Source organism: Ptiloglossa arizonensis, chromosome 2, assembly GCF_051014685.1.
Source record: "Ptiloglossa arizonensis isolate GNS036 chromosome 2, iyPtiAriz1_principal, whole genome shotgun sequence".
In the NCBI taxonomy this organism is placed as follows: Eukaryota; Metazoa; Arthropoda; class Insecta; order Hymenoptera; family Colletidae; genus Ptiloglossa; species Ptiloglossa arizonensis.
In genome coordinates, this window is record NC_135049.1 from 25,815,578 (window position 1) to 25,841,921 (window position 26,344).

At 43.5% G+C, this 26,344-nt stretch overlaps 2 protein-coding genes across 4 annotated transcripts; one reads left to right on the plus strand and one right to left on the minus strand.

Moving 5' to 3' along the window:
• Nucleotides 1-673: 673 nt before the first annotated feature.
• Gbeta13f (guanine nucleotide-binding protein subunit beta-1) lies at nt 674-16,457 on the minus strand. Of its 2 annotated transcripts, none has more exons than XM_076305525.1 (7): nt 15,838-16,457; nt 5,080-5,589; nt 2,450-2,595; nt 2,033-2,326; nt 1,538-1,739; nt 1,130-1,346; nt 674-813 (listed from the first exon to the last, which is right to left on the minus strand). In XM_076305525.1, the coding sequence occupies exons 2-7, from the start codon at nt 5,134-5,136 to the stop codon at nt 707-709; spliced, it is 1,023 nt and encodes a 340-aa protein (XP_076161640.1). In that variant the 5' UTR covers nt 5,137-5,589; nt 15,838-16,457; the 3' UTR covers nt 674-706. The 2 variants fall into 2 exon arrangements, with proteins under 2 accessions (XP_076161640.1, XP_076161641.1); XM_076305526.1 differs by lacking the exon at nt 15,838-16,457 and adding an exon at nt 7,073-8,306.
• A 4,330-nt stretch (nt 16,458-20,787) lies between these two features.
• LOC143143809 (85/88 kDa calcium-independent phospholipase A2-like) lies at nt 20,788-25,116 on the plus strand. Of its 2 annotated transcripts, XM_076305523.1 has the most exons (3): nt 20,788-21,169; nt 21,233-21,323; nt 21,584-25,116. In XM_076305523.1, the coding sequence occupies exons 1-3, from the start codon at nt 20,946-20,948 to the stop codon at nt 23,654-23,656; spliced, it is 2,388 nt and encodes a 795-aa protein (XP_076161638.1). In that variant the 5' UTR covers nt 20,788-20,945; the 3' UTR covers nt 23,657-25,116. The 2 variants fall into 2 exon arrangements, with proteins under 2 accessions (XP_076161638.1, XP_076161639.1); XM_076305524.1 differs by lacking the exon at nt 20,788-21,169 and having other exon boundaries at nt 21,240-21,346.
• Nucleotides 25,117-26,344: the final 1,228 nt, after the last annotated feature.

Below are 26,344 nucleotides of genomic sequence, written 5' to 3' on the forward strand. Positions count from 1 at the left end.
CCAACGACACCCGATTCACGGCAGTGTCATCATCGATTTCTTGTCTCGACCGTCGAGGCAGGAAAAGATCTTCGAGGAGAAGCTATCAAGGTGTATAACAGCACGTGCCCTTCGAAGATTCGCCGAGTGATCCTTGAGAAAGGGGAGGAGAAAAAGGAAGTGTGTACACGACAACGGAGAGATTTGGCTGTCGGCCTTGGTGCTTCTCTCCGTCCTGCCGTTCTTCCTTTCGCCACGCTTCTTTCTCGATCATCGTTATATACGTTCGAGTGTCGGACGAACGATATTCAAACTAGAAACGTTGGTAATCGCGAGTGATTTTATCGCCAACCTTGCCACGTCGCCAGCTCAAATCGACGACGCGCCTCCGGTAGTCTTTTTTACCACCACAACCCAAAACGTTCTTAAATTCGCTGCTGCTGCTGCCGCTGCTGTTGCTGCTGCTGCTGCTGCTGCTACTGCCGTTGTCGCCGTGGCCTTTCTTACTGCTCTTGTTCTTGCTGTTGCTGCTGCTGCTGCTGCTGTCTATTGGATGTTTAAACTTTCTGATCAACGTCAACTCCGGTGAACCTGGCGAGTAATTCGCCTCCATCGAGGATACGGACACGCCGACTTCGGTGGTCAAGTGGTGGTACTTAATGCTTATACTGTATGCTGATTGGCTGCAGTTGGTTCTTTGGAGGAACGTCTTGGGATGAACCTCAAGTTAGTTCCAAATACGCAGGAACGAGTCCCAGGAGCCCGTTGCTACCGCCATACCATCCTCCGTAACGCCCAGGCAAGACACGCGATTATCGTGGCCAGCGAGAATTCCTACAAAATAAAAACGAACCACTTCGAAAATACCTGTATTTCGTCCCTTCGAACCGGTGCAGGACATGCCTAAAATGCGTGGTGCCGTACACGAATAAATGACTGAAAACGCTACCAATACTCGTCGAGATGTTAGAGCGATAAGGAAAGAGGAGTATTTTCCTGTAAAAGTGCAAGTTTAGAAGGTACCGTAAAGATAACAAGATATTCGAACAAGAAACTAAACAATGGGAGAACGAACAGAGAGAGAAGGGCTTGAAATGAAATTGTTCTTTCTCTCCTGAAACGGATCTTGTTAATCGAAGAAAGAACGCACCAGCTCGCTCGGCCTTCATGGAATCCCAGACGTTGCAATTGAAGTCGTCGTAGCCGGCCAACAACAATCTACCGCTCTTGCTGAACGCTACACTCGTGATACCGCAGATAATATTGTCGTGGCTGTACATCGCCAGTTCTTGATCCGCCCTAATGTCGAAGAGTCTGCAAGTAGCGTCGTCCGAGCCCGTCGCGAAAGCGTATCCATTCGGGAAGAACTGTGCACGATAAAATATTTTCATATTGGACTGTGTCAAATTTTTCAAAGTTTCCCTTCCAGCACGAAGGGCGGTTAGTAGGTACTCTCTCTCCCATTATTCGGGTCAAAGGTAACGACCGAAGAAGCGGTGAACACGATGAGAAGCGAAAAGGAAATAAAAGCACGGTATTAAAATATTCAAGCCCTTACCGTAACAGCGTTTATGTCGCTCTCGTGACCCGGGAAGGTTTGCTTGCAAGATCCCGCGCGAATGTCCCAGAGTTTTGCACTCGCGTCACACGCGCCGGATACGAATGTGTGCGTGTCTGGTGCCAACGAGAGGGACATTACGTCGCCCGTGTGTCCAATGAAGGAGGTACACTGTTGACCACTTTCTATGTCCCACAGGGCGCTAATCGAGAAAAAAAGTATGCCATTGCGACCCGATTTATACATTTCTACGAACGATGTATAATTACCAATAGGAGAAGGAGTATCTGTGGGGAGCCAAGGGAAAGGATGGGGGTGTACGAGGTATACTTTTATTATACATTCGCTTTAATCCTCGTTACTGCGCAGCGCTACCGAATAAAATTGTTCTCATCGTTTCGATGCTTATCCAAAAGTGATCGGTGTATAGACAATAGGAATCAGAAGCGACTTCTCGCTCGCTGGAGAATTATACGTACAATAAATGATTCTTACCAAGTCATGTCCCCAGAACTAGTGACAATCTGGTTGTCGTCATAGAATCGACAGCAGGACAAGTACCCAGTGTGACCCGGGAGTTCTCTGCTGACTCTTACATTTCCTTCTCTAGTTTTAAGACTATAGATGGAGCAAATGTTATCCAGCCCACCGCAAGCCACGTAACTACCTGACGGTGCATACGCACAGGTCATCACCCAGGAGGAGCGCAAGGGAATCGCATGGACTTTGTTGGTGGTGTAACTGTCCCAAACGATCAGTTTTCCATCTTGCGACGCCGATACTAAATTTCTGTCGATAAAACGGAACAGAAATAATATAGATTTATATATAAATATATATAATTTTTTTTTTCGTTTTCTTAACGTGCGATAAAACGGTTTTACTCAAATCGTGTCCCATGCGTCAAGGTACCTTGAGTCACTGCCCCAGTGCATCGCGTAAATCTTGGCTAAGTGACCGCGAAGCGTGCGTCTCGTGCGCATCTGTATCCGACCAATGGGCTCCATGCCCGACGTGGCCTGGACCAACGTCGTGTCGCATGCCGCTTTCCTAGCATCCTGGAAACCAGAAAGAAAAACGGTATAAAACATCTATCGTTCCGGTTCGTCCCTTTGTACTCCGTAAAGTGGGAAACCGTATTTTCCATCGGCTCTTGAACCGAAAATGCGGTAGAGATTCAACGTGAACTAACAGTTCGGGATGTTATTTTCGAGGTGTGCGTCAATTTGGTCGGTTAACGAGTTTCACGTGGAAATTTCGCTCGAGCTCATGGTGCGCGTGCACGAACCTCGTCGGAGTAAGGTCAAATGTCGCATTTAAACGAGTTACGTCAATGAAACGGGCAAAATGTCACAAATTCCATACATTAGCCGGGAATCGAAAAAGAAATTCACGATCCGGAAAGGGAGAGAGAGAGAAAGAGAGAGAGAGAGAGAGAGAGAGAGAGAGAGAGAGAGAGAGAGAGAAAAACGGTTTCGAGGGAGTCAACGACTCTTCGGATTGACCTTTCCGGGCAACTCGGGAAGCAACGCGAGCGGAACGCTTATGAATATTTTCTTGCCCGTTCGCATCGTATTGTCTCGGATTTGCAAGTAAACGCAAACTGAATCGAAGAAACGCGGTAATCGTTGAATTATTACCGCGAGATGTTAAAAACGGTTCGTTCTATTTATCGCAGCCGCGTATTACCGTGAACGCCCGACGATGCGTGTAACTTCACGCACGTTAAAAGAAGGGAGAAAGAGCGGAACATGCGAAGAGAAGAAACAAGACGGAAAGCTCGCGCGCGAGAGAGAGAGAGGGATGGTGGCGTATTGATCAGAGAGAAGCGACGGTTATGCCGCGCCCTACCACCACCACACACCACACCACTACAATCTCCGGCTTCCACGTTTTCACCATACAGGGAATCTCCACCGATTGCCATCGATGAGGACTTTCCGCCGGTAGAAAACCTCTAATTCGCGCTAAATCCTAACTGCCGTGCGCAACAATGGCCGATCGATGACTAGAACAGTGATAAAACAAATTGATCGAGAATTGTCGGTTTTTCGACCGGTTTTACGCTCGATGCGGAGAAGAAAAAACAAAAATAAGCTCCGAAGGGAATTACTCTTTCGAAGCGGGTACAAAGGAACGGTATCGTTCGAATCTTGCACGGTATCTCGAATAGGATAAATGTCGCGCGTCCCAATTTTCAGAAAAGATTCGACCAAGATACAGCGAACGATGTCGTAACATTATTTATAAAGGGATTCTATCGTAATAGGGAATATTGATTTCACGAGTTCGGAGAAACGAACACACTGGCCAACACTTGTCACGCCTGTAACAAATATCGTGCGACACGATTAAGGGAACGAGATTGACGAATAAACGAAGCAAATATCAGCGATGGGTACGAGAACTGCGTCAAGAGCTGAGAAACACTTGATACGAAATGTGTGACGGAAATTTTTCTTTCTTTTTTTCTGTTTTTTTTTTTTTTTTTCTAAATAATGTTTACGATTTTATTGCAACCTCTCAAGGGGGAGCACGGCGGTAAATAAAAAAAATTGCTGACTCGTTCGGGGAGAATAGGGGTCGGTTGTTTAATGCCAAGTGCACTTCGAGCCGAGAGACGCCCTAGACTTTTTTCTTTTGAGACAATACACCGCTGTTGCATGGAGAACTGTTGCTTTGTCCTCGATGTTTCATAGATTGCCAGCAAATAAGGGGAATGTGCGAAACTCTCGGTTGATTTACAGCAACGGATCAGCATGTCTGGTAACAGTAAGTTAAGAAAATTATTAAGAAACCAACGGTACGAAAATCGTACGGAACGTTACCGGGTAATATCGAATGCGCCACGGCTAAATGCTTGCGAGAAATCCCTATCGTGCACGGTTTGAAGATAATTCATTGACAGGAAACTGTTGCGATATGGAATTCCGCGTCGCGCGATGAGGTACCAACGAGTCGTTGATAAACTTCGACAAATCGCGCGCGCCTAAGAAAACTTGTATTCTATCCTCGATACCATGTTTCGCGATGAAAAAACCACTGCGAATGATAAAAACATCGCCCGATCGAGTACAGCTTTATCGGTAGGAAAGTTTCGGTACGTTACGCGAGTCAAACATTCGGTGAACTGTACAGTAACGTTCTCGACAGACAGCTCGAGAGAATCGGAGGATCGATTTATCGCTCGATAAGACATCCATCGTTTGAAAAGCTAAAATATCAGATTGTTCGGAAAGTCGTTTCGTTTTATTTTTTCCGGTGAAAATGAAACATGATTTTTTCAAAGTGTACAAACATTTTATCAAATTATATACTCTCCGTTTTGCAAAACGAAACGACTTTCCGAACGATCCGATACACGTCACGTGCACGTTGCATTCGTTCATTTCGATCATCGAGCGTTCCCGTAATCGTTCCAACATTCTCGACGTACACGAACTGAAAATAATTTGAACATCCAACGGAATGTAGAGCAATATAATCGGTTCGTATTTTTTTTTATTTTTTTTTTTTTCACGAAATAATTGGAGCCAACTTACTCGTATGGCATTCTTCAGCGCGTCCGCCTCCTGACGAAGGTTTTCGAGCTCGCTCATGATGGCTGTCTAGCGATACGCCAATCGTGCGAGCACCCGGTTAAGAGTGTAAAAGGGTGTCTCGTGAGGAGAAGGAGATGGAGAAGGAGGTGATGAACCTCCAACGAAGCTTAAAATGTAGTTCTTGAGGGATGAGTGGCTTCTTATCTCGCTTGCCTTCTCGCACGAAGGTGGTCGGGGCCCAGTGTCACGCCGTCGACGTTTCTTCCGGCGGCCAACGGAGGTCCTCGAGCTTTCCACCACCGGGAACGGGAATAAGAGGAAGAGGAGCGAGAAGAAGATCGAGTCTCCACCTCCGGCAGGTTCCAACGGCCTTTCCCAGTCCTTCTCTCTGATCTGCTGCTGTCGCGGCTTCCGTTTCCGCCGCTACCACCGGAACCAGAGCCAGGCCACCGCTGACTCTCCCACCCCTCGCGCCAGCTTCGACACCTCTTAGCGAGACCGTTGCCACCCCTGATAACAAATTCAGAAATTATTCCAATTGGATGCTACGGTTCGTTCCCGCACACCTTTCTCTTTTTTTCAATTACGCGGATCGAAGTTAGGATCGACCGAGCGGATCGTTCGATCGGGATTCGAATCCGGACTGGGATCCAAAATTGAATTATCGAAGATCACGCGTATTATTTCTTCTTTCCGTGGAATGAACGTTTGTCGATCGTCGCGATGTTCCCTATTGAAACGTTTCATTCGTTCGGTACAATCGCGAAACGCGATACAGTGAAAACGTGGGATGATATTTCGCTGGTTCGATCCGAGATTCGTATTCGAATCGTAATACGTAGTTACGCGGCCGAGAATCGAGTGTAAGTCGTGTAAGTTCGATTTGGCATACGCTTTAACAACGATATAATTTGTGCGATTTCAATTGATCGCGATTTCGGGGTACTTCGCACAGCAAGAATTATAATATCGATTAGGTTAGAGTAGTTTTTGTGGAATATAATTTTCATTCGAATAACTGGTAACTTTATCGATGTAGCGTATTTTTTTTTTTAAAGAGTACAAGGTATTTTAAGGTATACACGAAACAGTACCACAAATACCATTACATTTTTACTGTTCTATTTTCATCCAACTTGGCACATTTGTGTCACGGACAACGTATTTTTTCGTTTATGGATTACTAGAACACCATTAATCATTCACCGCTAGAGAGAAGGAAACAACGCGAAACTCGGAAGATTCTACGAATATTAACCCTCGGTCTTCTATTCTTAACTTTTGAATTCACTCGTCTTACTCTACGGGGAAAAAAAAGAAAAATATTTTCCAAAACGCGTGCGCGAGAACATCGTGCTAAACTTTTGCGTGCTATTTTTAACTGACAAAACGATCGCGTACGAAGCACGGTTGATTTACGAATTTTCCGGAAACCTGTACAAAAAAAATCGAGGCGTCCCCGGCTCTGAGAAAACCGAACTCACCATCTTCCTATCGATATCGAACATATTTTCCACGGGTTTTTCATCGACTTATAGGTACGCGGTATTCACTCTATCGAGTAAGTAGCTTCCCCACTCGGTTAATTTTTCAGCCTGCATCGGAATTCGGTGGCAACGAGCGTCCTTCACCTCCAAAAGGTCTCACAACCCGGGGAATCCGAGGGTTGTCGATCTAACGCAAGGTGTTCTCATTTTCCGGAACCGAGAGAATCGCTCGGCGCATGAGCGAGCACAAAACCGAGTACAATACCGGGTGTCTCGACGGGAAGAAAATCCATCACCCTCGGAAACATAATTGTCCTCTACCCGGAGTTCGAGCCGTTCGATGAAAAGAAATCGCAGGAACCGCGCGTTTTAACCGATCTGTTTCGTCTCCTCGATGAACTCGCGAAACAATACGACGTATTTAGGTCCCCTTAACGCGGAACGTCCTCTGTCACTGTTCCCGTGTAACTCGCGCGAGAGAAATTGAACGAAAATCCAACACTTACACGCACCGTCCGTCTTCCACTCTTGTCAGAGCGTCATGGGTCTCGAGCGAACATAACCTCTCTGCGTGGAACGTTCCTGCGGAGAGCGAACAGCAGCCTCTCTAAAGCCAACTTCTACCGCCAGATTGCGCCGCCGATGGAATACCAGAAATTCCCGCAATAGATATCCAGGCAAAACGCCGAAAAGGATCACTTCTCTGGCACAGAGAGTGCACACGCATGCACACGTACGAGGCACCGGTGATACGCGTCCATTGGTGCGAGTTCTCTTTTCATGCCGCGTTCACAGAACCGTCGAAGCAAAGAATCGATGAACAGTCGTGGCTCGCCCCACTCGTCCGTCTCTCTCGCGCTCTCGCGCTCTCGCCCTCTCCTACTTCTCCTCTCCGTCTCCCTCTGACGCTCGCGCTCTACCCTACTCTCTCTCCTCGTCTGTTGCTCGCTACGTACGGCAAGGGCACACGGGCAGCGAATCAGCGTACGTTCGACGACGCATTCGATCGGACGCGTTCGAAATTTATCGCGAGAACGCGGAACACACGCGCTCAAAACTGGACACGATCTTCGACACGGTTTAGAACCACACCCAGGGAGGACGTGGTTTCAAGAGAAGACCGCCTGGGCGGATGAAATCCAGAGGGAAGGGATAAGCGACACTGGCGCCACGGCGCCCGCGTACCGGCTGACTACCGGCGTCGGCAAGACGCCATTGTCGAGTGTGTGACAGGTTGCTGTTGGCGGCACTGTACCCCGATACGACGATAACCGTTCCGAGTCGAAAGCTCGAGACAACGAAACGAACACGGAGCTCGAACGCCGGAGTTTGTTTACGAACGTAAAACTTCGATCCCCGAGTTCACGATAGAAGTTGGGTCGCGAGTCGAGCGTTACTCGACGAAATTTTTGGTCAACCTGTTTCTCGAAATAACCGAAGAATTATCTCCTCGGATATTCCGAGCCGATCGCGTTACGCGCATTAACTGATCGTTTCACCGTACCGAGCGTACGATACTTGGTCCATTCCGCGGGCATTACGAAATTATTTCGAACGGTGTACTCTTGCTGTTCGCACGTCGGCTCGAAATCAAATCGCTAACACTTCGATGCGTTACACTCGGGGCTTGAAATATCGTTCGTTGCTCGAAAAATTCTACCGATCCTCGAGAGTCATTGGTATCGCATCGTATCGACCGTTTCCCGCGAAGGAACGATCTCGGGAAAATGTAATTAAAAGGAAGCCAACGTGGCTTCTGAAAAATTTACAATCGTCGGAACTAGGTGTCTCCGAGTGGCACGTCGAAAACTGCGAACGTACTCTTCGCGCTCGATCTTCACAGGCGGAGAAGAGATCCGAGGAATGTGTAATTAACGAAGTAGAGTGCGCTCACGAGATTCAACATAGAAAAACTCTCGGTCCTAACGCGTTCTCGACCTACATTCCGCTTATCGCCCTTATCGAGGAAGAAGAAGAGTACGATTCCCGTGTAATATCTCGGTGAATCGTCCGGCTCTGTCGTTCCCGAGGCATTCGAGGCCGCCGTTGGAGGTTCGCGGACCTATCTAACAGAGGACTCCTCTATCATCGGGATCCCTAGACTGTCCTACACGCGTTCCCGGATGCACGAATGGGAGCAACAGTTGAACCACGCGGGTCAACGTCCAATACGATCTCTCTCTCGCACTCCCCATCTGCCTCGAGCCGGCTGTATACAACCGCGAGGCTGCCAAGTACCTCACACCAAGTGTGTACTTCGACCAAGTCTCTGGCACGGCCCAACGGTCTTTACAGCTGCGAAAAAGAATGGGAGAAGCCACCAAAGGTCTACATAATGTACAACGTGCCGACGGTTGTCGTTGGACGCCTGTTGGAGAGCTGCACCTGCCAAGAATCGGTTCCAATGAGCGACTCGGCTATATCCGCGCCTCTGCTACCTAACCTCTGTTTATCTATCCATCTCTGTGTTTCGATATTTCGAGAAGTTTTCCTTCCGTGAGAACCACTCTCGGCCGGCGAAGAAACGAGAGTTCAACGGTAAGGTAAACCGCGCCTAATTTCGACCTTAACTTTCGTTTACTTTCTCGACACGATTATTAACAATTTAATAAAAGCATCTTACCCAATTTTTCTCGCAAACTTTAAATTTTCGACGCTTCAAATTTACGAATACCGAATACATCGCGATCGTTGTTTCGTTTATTTCGCTTTTCGACGATCGAGACGTTTACCTTACCCGTATTCCGTCGACACTCGTTCCCCGAGAAAGAAACAGTCAACCGTTGCTCTATCGACGATAGTATCGGTGTTTCCATTTTAAAAGAACTATAATAATTATACATACAACTATTACGCACTGGTTCGAACGAGTGACCCGCCGAACCCAACTCCGATGTAACAGCGTTACTACGTATTACGTACATCTTTGTAAGTGGATATTACCATTACCTAGAATCGAACCAGGGTGTCCAACTGTTTCGGAAGAAGCAGCTTTGCCCCGATACTTGGAGCAATTCTAGAAAAGTTCTACCGCACGATCCGGCCGAGCAACGTGGCGGCCAGTTGAATGTAAAAGACGATCGAATGGATACTAACGATATTAATTACAAAGTATTCTTAGATAAAGCGGCTTCGTTACTGGGTGCTGATTGTGTCTAAAGAATGATATAGTAGTATTACAGCTGATGACTGCAATTCACATCAGCACGACCTACTTTTGAAACGCGTAGAATCGGAGAGGATCAGCTTCCAGTGGCAATACCGAAGTGCTTGGCTTTTAGCAGTGTTAATAAACGATTTGCCGATTTGTGCGAGAACGGTAGAAGTAACCGTTGAGAATTGCCCAAGAACCCAACGACGAATTCCCCGATCGGTCACCATCGGCTCCCGGTCTCGGGTTGCGAAATATACCGAGCGAAATATTCGACAATTCGTAAGGAAACACTTTCCACGCGAGTCTTCGACTTTTGGCACACGGTCTCTCGGAATAGGACGCGCATAAAGAACACGTTCGCTTAAAATAAGCCGTGACGCAAAGCCGATCGATCTATCAATCAATCTGCAAACTGCACCGCAAAGTGAAACACTTGTTCGTTTCGTTCGACGTCTTTTCCCATTGGAAGCATCGATCGCGAACACGGAGATAAATTGTACCAGCTACCGCGTTAAGTCCGCGAAAGGTACCTAATCCTGGGTGCGTTTCACGCGTTCCCACCGGGACGTAACACTCGGTAAGTAAATGCAGCTGTGGTTGAAACCGTACTGTCGCTACTGCAGTCGATGAGTAGAAAATCAATCGACTCCTACTTGGAAGTTCAAAGAACGGTGTTTCTTCCCGAATGTTTCCCTCGAACGTTACTCGCGATACCTTCTCGAGACTTTGCTTATTTATTTACACGTACTTCCTGGAAACGTATACCTTCTTTCGCGAAGAAATATTAATTTATCCAAAAAAAGCGAGGTTATTTTAAATTCGGGAAATTCGAAACAGGAAAAAAGTATACTTTAGCGTGACCGTGGTCGGGACCACGAAGACGAGAAATATTGAAAATCGTCGAAGCAGCCGAGTAATCGCAGCGAAATTTTATCGATAAGGATGGAACATTTTTCTAAACGGAAAGCGATCGCAGATACGCTGGTCGGTGATCGAGATAGACTTGTTTCAATGTGGGAAATTTCGAGCAGACCGGTTCATCGGTGTCTTTAGGAACGCCGGCTAGGAGAAAGTACTTTTGAGAAACACCGAGCTGAAGTTGGATACCGCGACACGCGACGGTTCCATCCGTGCGAGCAACTGTACACCGTACCGTACCGTGGTAAAGTTCGCTAGTGAAATTCAGCGATTAGTTCGATCGCGTCGGCGACCTTCGTTAAATGCGAACAAGGATTTCAAAATTAAATCGCGCCACCGTTACACCCTCGAGCGAGTGTTCGCCGCAGTTACCTTCAAAGTGTAAGTAATTTTTCGATTTTTCATTCAATAATTTAGAAACGTGGTTCGAACGCTCGAAGGAAAACATCATCTTCGAACGTCCGACCAGCGATAATCGGACCCCGTTAACGATTCGAAGCGATTGAAATATTAGCACGCGCTCCGATTACGAATTACACCGACTTTTGGTACAAGTGGTGTTGACTTTTACGCGATCGTTGCCGAGAAACGATCGCCTACGTAAGAAAGGTGTAAAGCACGGATCGACTTCGATGGAAGAAATCACCCTCTCGACCACCAGCCGTTTGTCCCCCGGAACATCCTATCGCACGAGGCAAACCTGGAAAAGGGAAGGGATACCTGGTGGAGGGGTGACGGGGGTTCGATCGATGCTTTCTCTCAAGGAAAACATTGTCCCGAGCGTGTATGGATCTCTGCACACGTACGTGGACGCGTGTGCGTGCTCGGGGATCGAGTCGATCGAGAATCCCGGGTGCTGGGACACCACCGCAGGGTAACGAGCCAACCGAAAATTCGTGCATTACCCTTACCATCCAACGTATTCACGGTGAGACATTAGAACGCCAGGATAAAGGGGCGAAGGGATGGCGTACAGGGTTGACGAATCCCAAGCGACACACAGAGTGGGACGGCCGATACATTGCGGAGAGACGACGGCAGGTGAATGACGTCAGAAGGCGTACCGTGACGTCAGAAAGTAACCTGAATACGGGACTTTTCGTACCGGGAGTCTCTCCCCATGATTTGCGATTTTATACCTACTCTGGCTCAACAATTTCGATCTCTCGTCCACGAATTCGTATCTCCTGTATTCCATTTGCCAAATATTTCGAATTCACGACTGATTAAAAATGAAGAGAAAAAATGATTCTTTCGCGTCGAACGTCCGTTGATCGAGTCTCGCATCTCGGACGCGCAATCTTATCTCGGTCTCGGCGATAATTCCAACGATTCATCGATATCGCCGATCGAAGATCAGGTAAACGTTTCGCGTTGCAGAAAAAGTTCAATTTCGACGGTTATCGCGAGGATGCAAGAAGACCGCGTTAAGAAATTAAGCCGCGGACAGACCGTTTCGCTATTTTTACGAATCACCGTGACGTCAGAAGAAGGGAGCGAAGCGGGCACTCGAATGTTTGGATTATCCAAGAACCGAGCAGAAGGCTCGCGGGAGGGAACCGGCACGGGTGAAATTTCACTTTCGGGTGGATCGACACCGTTGCTATCGCGATCGCCCCGATTCTGTCATCGTTACGTTAATCCGAATTGCGTTCTCCAAATCGATCGAGAAATTCTTTCGAAGTGTCTCTGTTCGATCTCGCCTCACCAAAGTTGCTCGAAACTTTGATCCGCTTCGTATCCCGTGGATGTTGAAAATTCACCGATTCCCGTTTGGAAACGATCGCGTGCAACGATCTAGGAAAACTCTTGGAACGTAGACACCGATAGTTCAAGAAGCCGGTGGCGGCACTGTCGCGCCGTAGTTTAACTCGAATCCGAGCGAGCAGTCGACGCTACTCGAGCCCCTTTAAATCAACAACCCTTCCTCTCGCTGGCTCGTTTTCTACTAGCCGCTCTACCGAACGAGCCGAAGACGCGACGATCTATGGCGTACGAGGGGAACGTGTAACAGGACGTGACCCCGCAATGGAGAGGAGGGTTGGAGGGTGACAGGAAGGAAGGGAACAGGGGGTTTGCCGGTGGAATACATCATTGGCATTGCTTTCGCGCTGGCTAAGTAGCTGCCGACCTACTAACCGTCCTACGAAACGCGATCGTCGTCGTTGGAGTTCGAACGAAAAAGACACATCGAGCGTATCGTTACCGAGGATTTTGACTGCCTCGGATCCAAGATAAGCGTTATTTGCACACATCGGATTCCAGGCCGCTCGCCGTGCGTTATCGCGATCGCGAATTACTCTTAAACGTTTCGTTCGAGGAAACGATTTATCGGGCGCGTTTTGAAATATTACCAACACTCCTCTTACCGTCTCTACCCGTGTTTCCGAAGACGACCGCGATTCGATCGATTCGTGTACCGATCGAGTCAACGATCGAATCGTATCCCCGATTGTCCACCGTGCGCGCGAATCGAACGCGATCGATTTCTGTCCAACGAAGGGTGCAGTCACCGATAACGTATCGCGATCGGTGTGTCCCACGAGTGGAACGTCGGCAATTGGGCAGAAGACACCACTTGTCTTCGAGACCGCGACGACTTTATATTTCGAACCAATTAAAGACGATTAAGACAGCTGCCGCGGCAATTGGTCGGCCAATCGCGAACGCGAAGCGCCTCGTAACTACGGCCGGCCGCCGTCTTTTTTGTACTTCGCCAGTATCCCGACCGACCGACACGACCGCATTGTTTATCTACATGGAAACCGAGCGACCCTTTCTCCGGCAAATTGATTCCACGAGAGACCGCCGCTGGCTCGATCATTCGAAAGAGTTACGCCGTTGCCGGGAAACTTTTTTCTTTTTTTTCTTCTTTTTTTTTTTCGTTATGAAATTTCAAAAAACATTCGACCGTGCGCTATATCGCACTGTTTAGAAATAGCCAGATAGGTAAATATAGAATGCTATGTTGCCACGGATACGCTACGCTGGACAGAATGTTTAATCTTGTTCAAGGAACAGAACCAATTACGGAACAAAAGGAAACCGATCGGTAAAAGTTACGGTGACATACCGAACGGACGTACTCGTTGACCCTGTACCGGTGATTTTCTTTTTCTGTGTGTGTGTGTTTTTTTTTTTTTTGTTGTTTTTGTTTTCGAGAAGAAACCATTTTGTTAACACGCGTTGTAAAATTGTTGGGTAATCGTGCAAGGTCACCGCTGCACTCGGCTATTCCATTTCCTTTGTCGTTCATTTTCTCCGCGTGACTCATTGACAAAGTAAATAACGTGGCCGCAAAAGTCCGTGGGTGAAAAGCACTGCAACGATAATGAAAGGAGACACGTTACGTGCGATTCTGGTCGTTTGCATCCCTTTCGGGATCGATCGCTTTGAAACCGACTCGAGAGACAAACATTGTCTTCGTGGTTCTTAGAAACTCGACACCTTATACACGGTGAACCTTGAATTACAATGCCCGCAATCGCGTTACGATTCTTTCGCTCGTCTTACGTTCTTTTGTATTTTTATTCTTCTTCTTCTTCTTCTTCGTCTTCTTCTTTTATTATTTTTTCTTTTTTCTCTTCGCGATACAGAAACGTCGAAAACGACGATATTCGAGAACGCACGAGCGATAGTCGTGCGTGAAATTATCGACCGTACGGTACGTAACCACGAGTAATAATTATGAAACGGTGTCCGATGATGAAAGTGTCATATTTTTGGAGAACACGTGTACCCGATGTACAAAGCGGCTTGGCGGTATTTTTATCCCAACGATTCACGTTTTTGCAAAAGCGGCGCCGCGCCGCCGATACCGACGGTTTGTTTTCGCGCAAATTTCGGCCTCGTCGCATTATGCAAGACACCTTTTATGCGCTCGTCGTGTCGTGAGATAACTCACGAAGGTCTGGCTCGTAGTTAAATAAACGTCAACAACACCGTGTCACGGCAAAAATATTTCCCGCCATCTTATCGTTAACTTCTATCTCCGTGTTGCGTCAATTTCGCACAATTCCACGGAATAATTACAATTCGTGACAAGGAATTCGATAAACGTTCCGAAACGAGAGATCAAAATATACGAAGCGAGATCCAACCGGGATACGTAATTAGAACGACGAAATATTAATTCGCAGAGTACGGAACGTTGACGTATTTATTTTTTTAATTAAATTTCAACTTTGTTAAAACTTTACGAGAATCTACGAGTCACGATGCGTCGGTCGGTAAGCAGTGGCATTACAATATTCTTAAACGGGATAAATATTAAAATATCAATAATCGATCTCTCGTTTATTCTCAATGTTCTGTAAAAACTCGCTTAAAGCGATATAAATAGGAGAATACGATAAAATTGTTGTTCTCGATGTCCACTTGTTGTATCATGTAACGCGATTTAAATTTACAATGATTATCGTTCGAACATTTTGATTATTCATGATGTCGAACAAAAAGTGTTAACCAGAAGTTCCGGATTCTTGTACCGTGTAGCTCGCGATGTGCAACAATATATAAACGTTCAACGATTAAACATCATTTACTCTACGTTATCTTGCACGGGAAAATTGAAACTTCGGAAAACCGACACAAGCACCGACCTAATAATACGAAACGCTGGCGTGTATTAACAGATACTGAAATACCGACGCTCGCACCGTAAATTAATGGCTATTGATCCCCTATGTAAATTTGCAGTAATCTCAGATATCACCAGCCAACCAGAGGTTCTGTTAAAAGGCGGTACGCCGCGCAATAATTCTGTGACCGCTTGCCACGTTCGTTAACAGCTTCCGTCTCTCGGTTCTTTTTACGCCGTGAAAATTCTTGAACGAGGAAAGTTCAGCTTAAGCAGGAAGAATCTCATTACCGCTGGAGCCGGCGGGCTCTGACTCACGAACGTAGTCGATAAAACTTTCGATCGTCGAGATACCTCGCGCCCGAGCCGAAAATATTTCCAACCGGAATAGTGTCAAATATTATCGCGGGACAACCAACCGGGTGAAATACAGTCTCGGTGTTAAAATAACCGTGATGACGGAACGGGAAAATTTGACAGCGTAGCCTAGGCGGCCGCCATGTTTGCTGCTCGTATCGAATCGAAGGGCCGGCTAGGGCCGTTCACTGTGGAGGCGTTTTGCGTCCGGACGAATATATCGAAATGAACAAATTATCGGGGAGAAACGATTGTTATCGTACCTGGAGCTCCCTAACGGAGCTACGATTGCCAAAATTCCCGGCTCGATGTATCGGCCTCTCTTTTCTACGAACTGCTCCTCTCTCGCTCTCTCCCTCCTGCTGCGGCGGGCCTTCTTCCTAGCCTCGATCTCTCACATCGATGACTGTGCACTTTCCTTTTCACACGTCTCCGTTTCGAAACACCGTGTCGAGGAACGGAGCGAAAACTCACTCGACGACGACAACGACGACGCCTAACGACCGAGACGAGTCTCTTTCCACCACGGGCTATCTCGCGACACCACCGCAACCGCCACTTCTTTTAAGGTTAACCTAGTCACTGCGTGGAATAAAAGGGCACGGACACGGGCACGGCGTAACCCGCGATGCGTTTCGACCAGTCGAATGACACCGGCGTTCAGACGATTGTTTTCATGAATATAAACTACTGAACGAAGCGAGCGGAGCTGCTGTTGCTGCTACTGCTGCTGCTTCTCGGCTCTGGCGGGCGGCAGGGCGGGGCTCCGTGCTTCGAGTCTCGTAGACCCCGTACACCCCGTACGAAGTCGCCGGTTCACGAAGAAACCCGAACACCGGTAGCGCTTCGTTCGCTTGCTTCTGCGCACCGCCATTTTCGAAATCCAACCGGGACATCGACACATAGCGACACCATGGCTAAAACTACACCAATAACAACGTTTAATTTTTAGATATATAATATCTAGAAACACGACGAAGTTACGGGAACTGCTACGTTGCTCGAACTAGAACTACCATTGAAAACAATATGCCAACGAATATCGACCACCCTTTTCTCTCGAGCGTACGATTCGCTCGTATTGCGATCGGCATGGATCGACATCTATTTGACGTCAATCCAGACGGCAAGTATCCACGGGATATAAAAATTTGAAGATGTCATTAGCATTATAAAAGGGAGGAGGGGGGATATATGTGGCGACCTCCTCGACGAACCGCAAGTACCCACCGGAAGGCTAAGAACACAGACAAGGTATAAACCAGAAGTCTTAGCCAATACTATTTTCTGGCACTCGATTTTAAGGTTCTAGAGTTCCATTACCATTTCCGTGTCGCTTCCAACGTTACCGGTTCAGACTGGAATACGATTTTAGCACTCTTAGCGTTCGGAATTGAGACTAAATATTGAGAAATTAATTATTTCAGAAGCAATCAAAGTTAGATTACGGGAATGACTCTAAGTAATGACTCTTGTATTAATATAGGCAATTTTGTTCAAATATTTACACACAGCGTAACGGTAAATGAATATTTGTATATCTTTTATTCGTAATTACTTATCTCTTATTAATAATTCCTTATTTACTATTAATTTTTAAGAGATCGAATTATTTATCAAACTAAATTATAATAGTAAGTAAAAGTAAGTGAAATAATTGTATTCTTATAAAACGTAACTAAATATGAACCAAATTCTCAAAACAATGTCAAGGTTTTGAACTAGTTGTATACTATTCAGTTTCTCAATTGTGATAAACGTATAAGTCATGTGCTCAGTGCATTCTTCGTGTGCCCAATTCTTACAATCCGTGCATTGTACCCACTTCTCATTTGACTTGTTGGAAGCACATATACGAATCGAGATATACAAGGCAATATTTTTTATCTCCGTTCCTGTTCTTGCTCTTGTTTTTATCACTTTTTCTTCAAATTCGAATCACGTACCCGTCTATTTATTTTTATCATTTGTTTTTCTTCGTATTGTACTCTGATTTTTTCATTCTCACAAGTGTCGGTGTATAATCGACTTTTTTTTCTTTTCATCTTAGTTTCATTCTTTTCACGGTGAAACTTTTCGAAAGGGTCTTACAGCTTCCAGTGTGAACCCCCCATCGTTTATTCGTTCAGTTTGTAGAACTGTTGTCGACGTGTCTAGAGTTTCACGATTGATGATTGTAACGTTACTTTCGATCCCGACCGAAGATGTAACAATTGCCCTCGACCAAGTTCTTGAACTTCGGTTACAAATTTTTGCTAACAAGGTGCTTGAAACTTTTAATCAAGAATCGGTATTTCGTCCAAAAAGATCAGATTGAAGATGAAAAAAAAAAAAGAATGATATTTCATGGTGTTGAAAAGTTATTTTGTTCACTGTATCTGTTTATTTTCCAATAGATTGGAAAATAGTTTATCTACCAAGTCGAACTTACGACAACAGATGCAAGATACTTCGTATATAAGCAAAAATAAACATTCCGGAGGTTGCAAAGTTTGCAAATATTGTAATAAATTCAACGATGTGTATTAAAATGACCACAAAACGACTTTTAAAGAAATTCCACCAATTAACGCAGAGCTGTGTAACTCAGTCTGACCGCAGTAGCTAAAGTAACATCCCCACCACTGATGTTGAGCCTACCATGAGCTACAAATGAAGGAAGTGGAATAAACGCAATAGCCAAGCGTGGCTACTGGGTCGCCAGTTCTGCAGCCCTGAATTAACGCATCGAAAACTAACTGGTGCATTAGATATGTATCTGTTGGGAAACTTGTAGTGGTTACAGCTACACGACATCGGGCAATTAAAATTAAAATATCACTTAGAGTAATAGGTTTTCGGCATAAACAACGTAATATGTTTTTTCTAAAGAAATACGAGTTATGATTTTAAACGAGTTACGAACACGAGATATACGATTTTATTTAGAATACCGAATTTGTCCTCTTATGTCGTTTTACGTCCTCTTTGGATTTATGCAACGTTCATCTAAACCAATTTTCGCTGGAAGACTACATTAGAAAGAATTATTGAAGCGGTTTTAATTATCTGCCTCACCTTGTATTTTTGAATGGGAGATCCAAACTTGACAAGATTCACCTCGACGAAATTCCAATCCGAAGAATTCACAGCTATACAAACATATAGGTACCTTTAAGCGTTTCAACCCACTTTAGAGTAGTTTCTGAATCGATCGTTGTTTACGAGTTAGATGTTTCAGGTAATGCTTTTTTGTGTAACACGGATCGGGGTATCGCGAGCCTTCTTATCATTTTTTTTTTTTTTGTAATTTTCAACGTTATCGATCCAGAGTAGAATAAAATTTCAACCCTGTTAGACATTCGAAGTAAACGCGATAGAAATTAATGGTAATTGTGCGTAAAACTGCATACTTAACTGATTTCTAGAAAATTTAAATACGTTGTCGGGACGACGATTTTGAACAATTCTTTCCTATACGTGCAACCACCAATTGGCCTTAGTTTCCAAGATTTTCGCAACAAATTGCTCCTGTTACTCAATGAGTTCTGTCTATACGTACGCGTTTATGATAACGTGTGTGTAAACGCTGAACCACTGTTTATCTGCGCGAAGGTGACTGGCAGTCAGGATGTATTGTAATCTAAAAACTTCGATATAAGTAACCGGACACTTCACGATGGAGAATATACCTCCAATTGAGATCGATCTCGTACGATCTTGGACTTTTTGGCAAATGTATTTCCTTTCGATACTTACGAAATCGTTATTGGTCGGGGATTGAATGTTCCTCGACTCGTCACGTAGGTCGAACTTTTTAAGTTCACCCGTTATATATCTTAGTCCCCGACTGCCGCGATGCGTTATATGTATGTAGAAACTGTAGATAAGCGGCGATCCTACGCTTATACACACGCTGCCATGGACGCGTATATATAGATAGTATTCATTGAGCAGTAGCAGCAGTTTTTTGCGACAATCTCGAAACTAAGGCCGAGCAACGGTTATGTCTATAGGAACGAGTTGTCTGGAACATTGTGTTTTACCATATACTTGAACTTCGTCAAAATTACCGAATGAATTATTTTCATAGTAATCAGAATTAAAGATGTATATACTTCTTTAAGAATGGTGATTCGAACGACCGTGTACACTCAACCGAACCACCGACGTCGGTAAAGATAATAAATGCAGAAAAATGATCCCTTTGGATCGTTTGTGATTATCTCAAATCTATCAGTCGCAGAGGGTATTGTTTTATAAAAATGGAACATTTTAGGTACACGAATTTAAGAATATTTTGGAAGTTACAGTTATACGAACAACTTAATAAAATTCTCCAAGTCCCATCTATCTTCGGACCTCCGTTCTATAATATGTGTCTTATATTCGAACGGGGGGGATAATCAAACAACACTTGGAACTTTCATATCTCTTTCTTCGAGTCATAATTTAGGATCACGTATATGGAAGCAAAAAATGAGAAGGAAGAAAGTTACCGGTGTTACTTGAAACGAATTCATTGAAATGCTCGGGGAAAAATGAATAAAAGTGGTACTGTTTTTCCAATGGCATTCACTGCTAGAAGTCATGTGATTATTGTTCCCTTTTCAGCCAAGGTAGCTTTTTCTATTTGTTTTTCTACCCGTGGTCCGACTGTATTTTGAGGTTTTTGTATCATTAGTTTCATCCGAGTTTCAAATATCGGTAGCACTAAAATTTCTATTTTTCCAAAATTGTTTTCAATGTAATGGAAAACTCTCCGACACTGTGCCTAGTGACACTTGTAACCCGTGAAAGGCTTGTTGGTTCAAGGAATCTAAGAAATAAATTAAAATGACGCTTGATAAAAGCAGAAAACCAGTCGGCCGAGGCTCGGTGTTTGTCTCTCCAATTACGAGGATAATTTACATTATTGGTCACTGAATAGTCATAAGCCAAAGTCCTTGATTTCCAATAGTCCACGGTTAATTGAAATTGTCATTTAGTTTATATCTCAAGAAATCTCCGTTAAGTTATAATATTTGTAGAGAAGCGATTTTTTTACGTTTACTACATTTATCGACTTTGGTAATTCAATTGAATGTAGTTTCTAAATTCAGTGTTCTTAAAAGAAGAGGACGCTCCAAACTACTGTTATTTTGCGAGGTCGGTATTACAGATCGTGGAACACCAGCTCCCTCAAGCTAGAATGTCTATGCTAGATGTTGTCTGTGTCTAAGAGCGGGGTTTTCCGATTGGCAACTTTTTGACTATTTATGCCCCATTCACGATACGTTTCTTTTAAAAATGACTAACAACGATGTATACAACACGTTGAATCAATGAAATCATCTTGTTAGTCAGTTAAAAGCTGTTGTCGATTTCAATGGTAAACTAGAAATTTTCCGTTATGATTTGGCTGGGAACGATTGCTAACAACGTTCTTCGAAATATTGTACACACGGATGTAGAGCCAAACATTGTTCAAGAAGTCAAGCCTGAACATTATAGTAATAGACATATTTATTGCCGCGAAGATGGCATTGTACTTTATGATACCGGAAAAAACAAAAACGAGAAGTACGAGATCGTTTTTCATAGACCGTGCACAGAAACATTACATTGGGCATATAGGTACTGATTTCAATATGCTTTATTCCAAAGATTGCAGTATTAAATTCATTAAAATTTATTTAGTTTATACCGATCTGATGATAAGAAACAAGCAGAAATTCATTTTCTTATGTACAAAGACAAGGTTCCGGTACTTGTACAAATTTGTCGCAAGGTAACTAATCATTGTCTCCACAGGTATGTACTAGTATTCTGTAACGCATTTGCTCACAAGAGTATTTTACTTCTTTTTCAAATTCTGATGCAGTTTTTGTTCTTTGTTTGAAACTTAAATACAGTACGAAGTCTTTATCCGTGCTTATTAATGTCTTTAGTAATCCCACACTGTATTGACTATTAATGACCAGTTTGATGGTAAATGCGTTAAGATATAAAATATCCATGATTATTAATTACTATGATTTCTTTGCACAGATGTGTAGCGTGAGTAAGATACAAAAGTTATGCGACACCTTAGTAGAACATCCTACTTGGACATTGGCCCATTTGTCAGCTCATTTTGCCCTTTACAATGCTTTCACTTATGCCATTGTGAATAGTCAACTGAACAGTGGAGATTCGCAAACAGGAGTATCGCCTCTCCAAGTTGCTGTACAAACCAATAATCTGCGGACAGTACAGATGCTGATAGAAGCTAAAAGTTCCTTGGAACATCTAGACCATAATGCCAATACTGTGTATCATTATGCAGCCACATCAACCAAAAAAATAATTTTAGCCCTCGGGGCTGATCTACCAAACAGTCTGAATAGCCGTAACAGTGATGGTCACACGCCAATGCATGTTGCGTGTCTCAATAATAAACCAGAATGCGTTAAAGCGCTTCTTCTGATTGGAGCGGATGTCAACATTCCTGCTTCCGAGGGACAACCTTCTAGTCCAGGTTACGTCGGGGACCTTCTTCACAGTAAACTAAATATTCTTCACGCCGAGGATATAAAATTCGGCGGCACACCACTGCACTGGTCTCTAAGTCGAGAAGTTATTAACGCTTTGATCGAAATGAATTGTGATATAGATGCTCAGAACTTTGACGGACGCACGGCTTTACATATAATGGCAATGAGGAAACGATTACCGTGTATAGTGGCTCTTTTGAGTCATATGGCTTCCGTGAATATTGTTGACAAGGATGGCAATACTCCGTTGCATTTGGCGGTTACCGAAGGTACGTTGCCTATAGTTCAAACTCTGATAGGCTTTGGTGCGGATATCGATGCTGAAAATTGGAAGTCGGAAACGCCACGTCACCGAGTGAATATTGAGAGCAACGACGGTCAGAAGATACTGTACATTCTAGACGCAGTGGGAGCTCAGCGTTGTCCACCGGATATGGTGAACTGCCATCAAGGTTGCAAGCACAATGGAAATTTCATTGGCATTGGTCCACCGCAACCTCCCAAGGCTGTTCCTCGTACAGTTCTAGACCAAATGCTTCATGTCGCCGGTATGGATAAGATGGCATCACAGGGAAACAAGCAGATCAAAGGCGGACGACTTCTCAGTCTCGACGGAGGCGGGATTCGCGGTTTGGTCCTCGTGCAAACTCTACTGGAGATCGAGTCGGTTCTAAAGAAACCAATCGTAGAATACTTCGATTGGATCGCTGGTACGTCGACCGGTGGAATTTTAGCTCTCGGTCTCGCGTCTGGCAAATCTTTGCGAGAATGCCAGGCACTCTACTTCCGAATCAAAGAAGAAGCTTTCGTTGGAACCCGACCGTACAGTAGCGAAGGTTTGGAGAAGGTATTGAAGGACAGTTTGGGAGAGGCCACGGTTATGTCGGATATCAAGAATCCGAAAATAATGATCACTGGTGTCTTGGCGGATAAGAAACCCGTCGATCTTCACTTATTTCGGAACTACGATTCGCCGAGTGCTCTTTTGCAAGTTCCGGAGACCTCTACAACCGGCGCTCCTTCGTCACCGACCGAACAATTGGTTTGGCATGCGGCAAGGGCGACCGGTGCTGCACCTTCATACTTTCGGATCTTTGGCAAATTTCTCGATGGCGGTTTAATAGCGAACAATCCAACTTTGGACGCCATGACCGAGATTCACGAGTACAATCTGGCTCTGGATGCTATTGGCCGCAAAAAAGGCACTCCTCTGTCCTTGGTTGTCTCTCTTGGCACAGGGCTGGTACCTACTAGCCCATTGAAGGACATTGATATTTTTCTACCCGAGACTCTATGGGATACTGCGAAGTTTGCCATGGGTATATCGGTTCTTGCGGAATTGATGGTGGATCAGGCAACGGCGAGTGATGGAAGGATTGTCGACCGTGCCAAAAACTGGTGCTCCATGATTGGAGTGCCCTATTATAGATTCAATCCTCAATTGTCGCAGAATATAGCCATGGACGAGAAGAGTGACGAGGTTTTGGCCGAAATGATATGGGCCGCAAAAGCGTTTATGCACGTGAATAGAGCTCAAATAAACGAATTAGCCGCTGTGTTAAATTGCGATGATTACTGCGGCATCTAAAAAGTTGATATAAATCTGAATCGAAGTCGTAAAAAGGAGTCGCTGTTTCCGTTATCTGTATATTTTATGCACGCATTAGGAACACAACCACATCGCACTGATTTAATTAATACACTAACGATTTATCGGTTCTTTTTTATATGATTTGTTGTCGATGATAAGGAGTTGATCTTATAGTCTCTAGTATAATTTACGCACAATTTATTAAATTTCATTTTTATTTCTTCTCTATACTTATTGGAAAAGTTTGAAAGTTGAAAGGCGATGTGAATAGCTGACATGTTAACGCGTATTAGTGTTCAGTTAGCAGTAGAAAGTAAATTATAATAGTCAGAATTCATCATTGGTCGAAATACTCCAACAAGTGATATACATTTATTTAATCCTTAAGCAATTATTGGGGCTGCTGTGGTCCTTTGCAAGTTTAAATTAATAATTTTTTAATATGTGTCAAATAACTCAGCCATTGCGGCCCCAATATATTACGTTTACGGAACAAGTCTCGATGATGCTGTTTTGATCTTAAATGAAATTTGTTTATACCACGAATCTGTAACGTAAATTTAGACCTAAATTGAGCTAACATGAACTTGAGGCGTAGTTTTTCGATGCCAAATAAGTGTCAGATTTCGTGCTGTAAACTTGTAAAACCTTTTAGCTGTACTTTTCGGAAAGACATATTTTGTGGGGTTGAAATCATTTTCAGGTAAGTTTTATGAAGAATGATTAATTATAAAAAATCTTTATCTATTTATGTATATAATAGTTGTAAAGAACACAATATCAAGGAAAAATTTCCTAAATTATAAAAGAATTTATGAACTTTCACAATATAATAATGATCGAACTAAATGTCTACGGATAGTCGTGATATTCGGATTTTCGCAGATAATACGGATTTCGGGTTAGGTTGACGTGGGAAAAATTAAATGGGCTCAGATGAGTGCATTGTGACTCTGATAAAAATCGGTAGGATGGACTATTTTGCATTGAGTATGTACAACATGCAAGTGGCTACCGTGGTAGGGCACGTAATTGGAACCACTTCAATTACGCTGTAATGATTTTAATAAGCAAAATTAGAGATAAGAGTTGGATGGTCACGAGGAGGACAATTTTTTGTAAGTAAATGCGTAAAGGACATACAAAGATCAAGATTATTTTTTTAAAAGGAATCATATATATTTTTTTATTACATTAGTCGATCTAACACGTAGTTTTGTATGAAAAGGTATTAACTTATTTATGTCAAAGAAAATATTAGTTTAGGAGATATTGTAACTTTAATTATATAAAGTGGTATATCTCCCTGAAATTAGAGGTATTGCTATCAATTGTTGATACAGTATTGATATCTTATTGATTCTTAACGATATATTGATAATACCGTTAAAATGAATAAAGAGCGTAATGTTTGGTAATAAGTTTAAAGTGTTGTACTTTAGTTTGAATAATTAAAGATCCTTACATTTAAAAGTATGGTTAAGTTTCAATAATTGTAACCTTCTCACTTTTTGTCGCATCTCCCAAAATCTAAAGAGAATTAAAAAAAAAAAACAAACCAAATGCATTTTTTCATGTTTTGACTAAAATTATTTATTTTTATGTACTTCAAATTTCATCTGTGTTTGAATGCTCTTTCTTAACATAGTCTATTTTTAGAACCAATAAGCAACAATGATCTTTTCGAAGTTTAGCGAAACATGCTAAAGGGACTAGACTTGTTGCTTTATCGTAAAAGATATTGAGCGTATGTAACCCTTGTGTATACAACCAATCACAGAACTTAGTTAACGACCTAATATGAATAGATACATATGTAGTCAGGTATCTGTCCAAATTGTGCGTGACTTCACGTACAAAATCCTTTCGTACGTCAGTAAAATAGCGATAAATTATGAAATCGCTACGAGCTCCGTCATGAATACTCAAATGTTTGAATGCAGATGCAAACTTTTGACTAAACATATGGATTTTGTTCGTGATTAGGTTACACGGCATTTATCGGTTATGTTACGTTCATGTAGACCATGCAGAAGATTACGTCGAGGCTAGGATATGGATTAAATTGTTTCGAATTCATTTTTTTTCTTTTGCTATTTATTCTTTCGGCATGGTTCTTTGCGATTAAACAAATAAAAATCACTTGATCGAATAAAACAATTGCTCTCGTATTGTTCCCTAGTTTAAGACCGAATTGGGACAATTTGAGTAGAACGAACATTCTTTATCGAGACTCACAGCTTACCTTTGATGCTGCTGATGGATCGTGAGAGATTAAAATGAAACAAGAGTCGATGCAGCCTAGAAATTTAAAACTGTGTCAGTCTGACAACACAAATACCCAACGACACTGTATTAAAAACAACGGATTAACTTTTTTATTTTGCTCTGCATGAAAATTGTTTTAACATACTACTGATATTCCGATTAAAATAAGACTGAATGTGACATAGTTTAAACCATATTTATCTACTAATATGCATTGAGTTGCACATAATTGACTTATAAAAAATAATTAATGTAATTACAGGGAAAGATTCTATGTATGTAGGAAAGTATTAACAATTTATAAGTAATCGTTTTGGAAGAACTCACTAAGGATGGGGTTCAAGAAATGACTTATGAAGGTTACAATTATGAAATTCCAATAAAATAAATAATGTATTTGAAAAATAAAAATTTTAT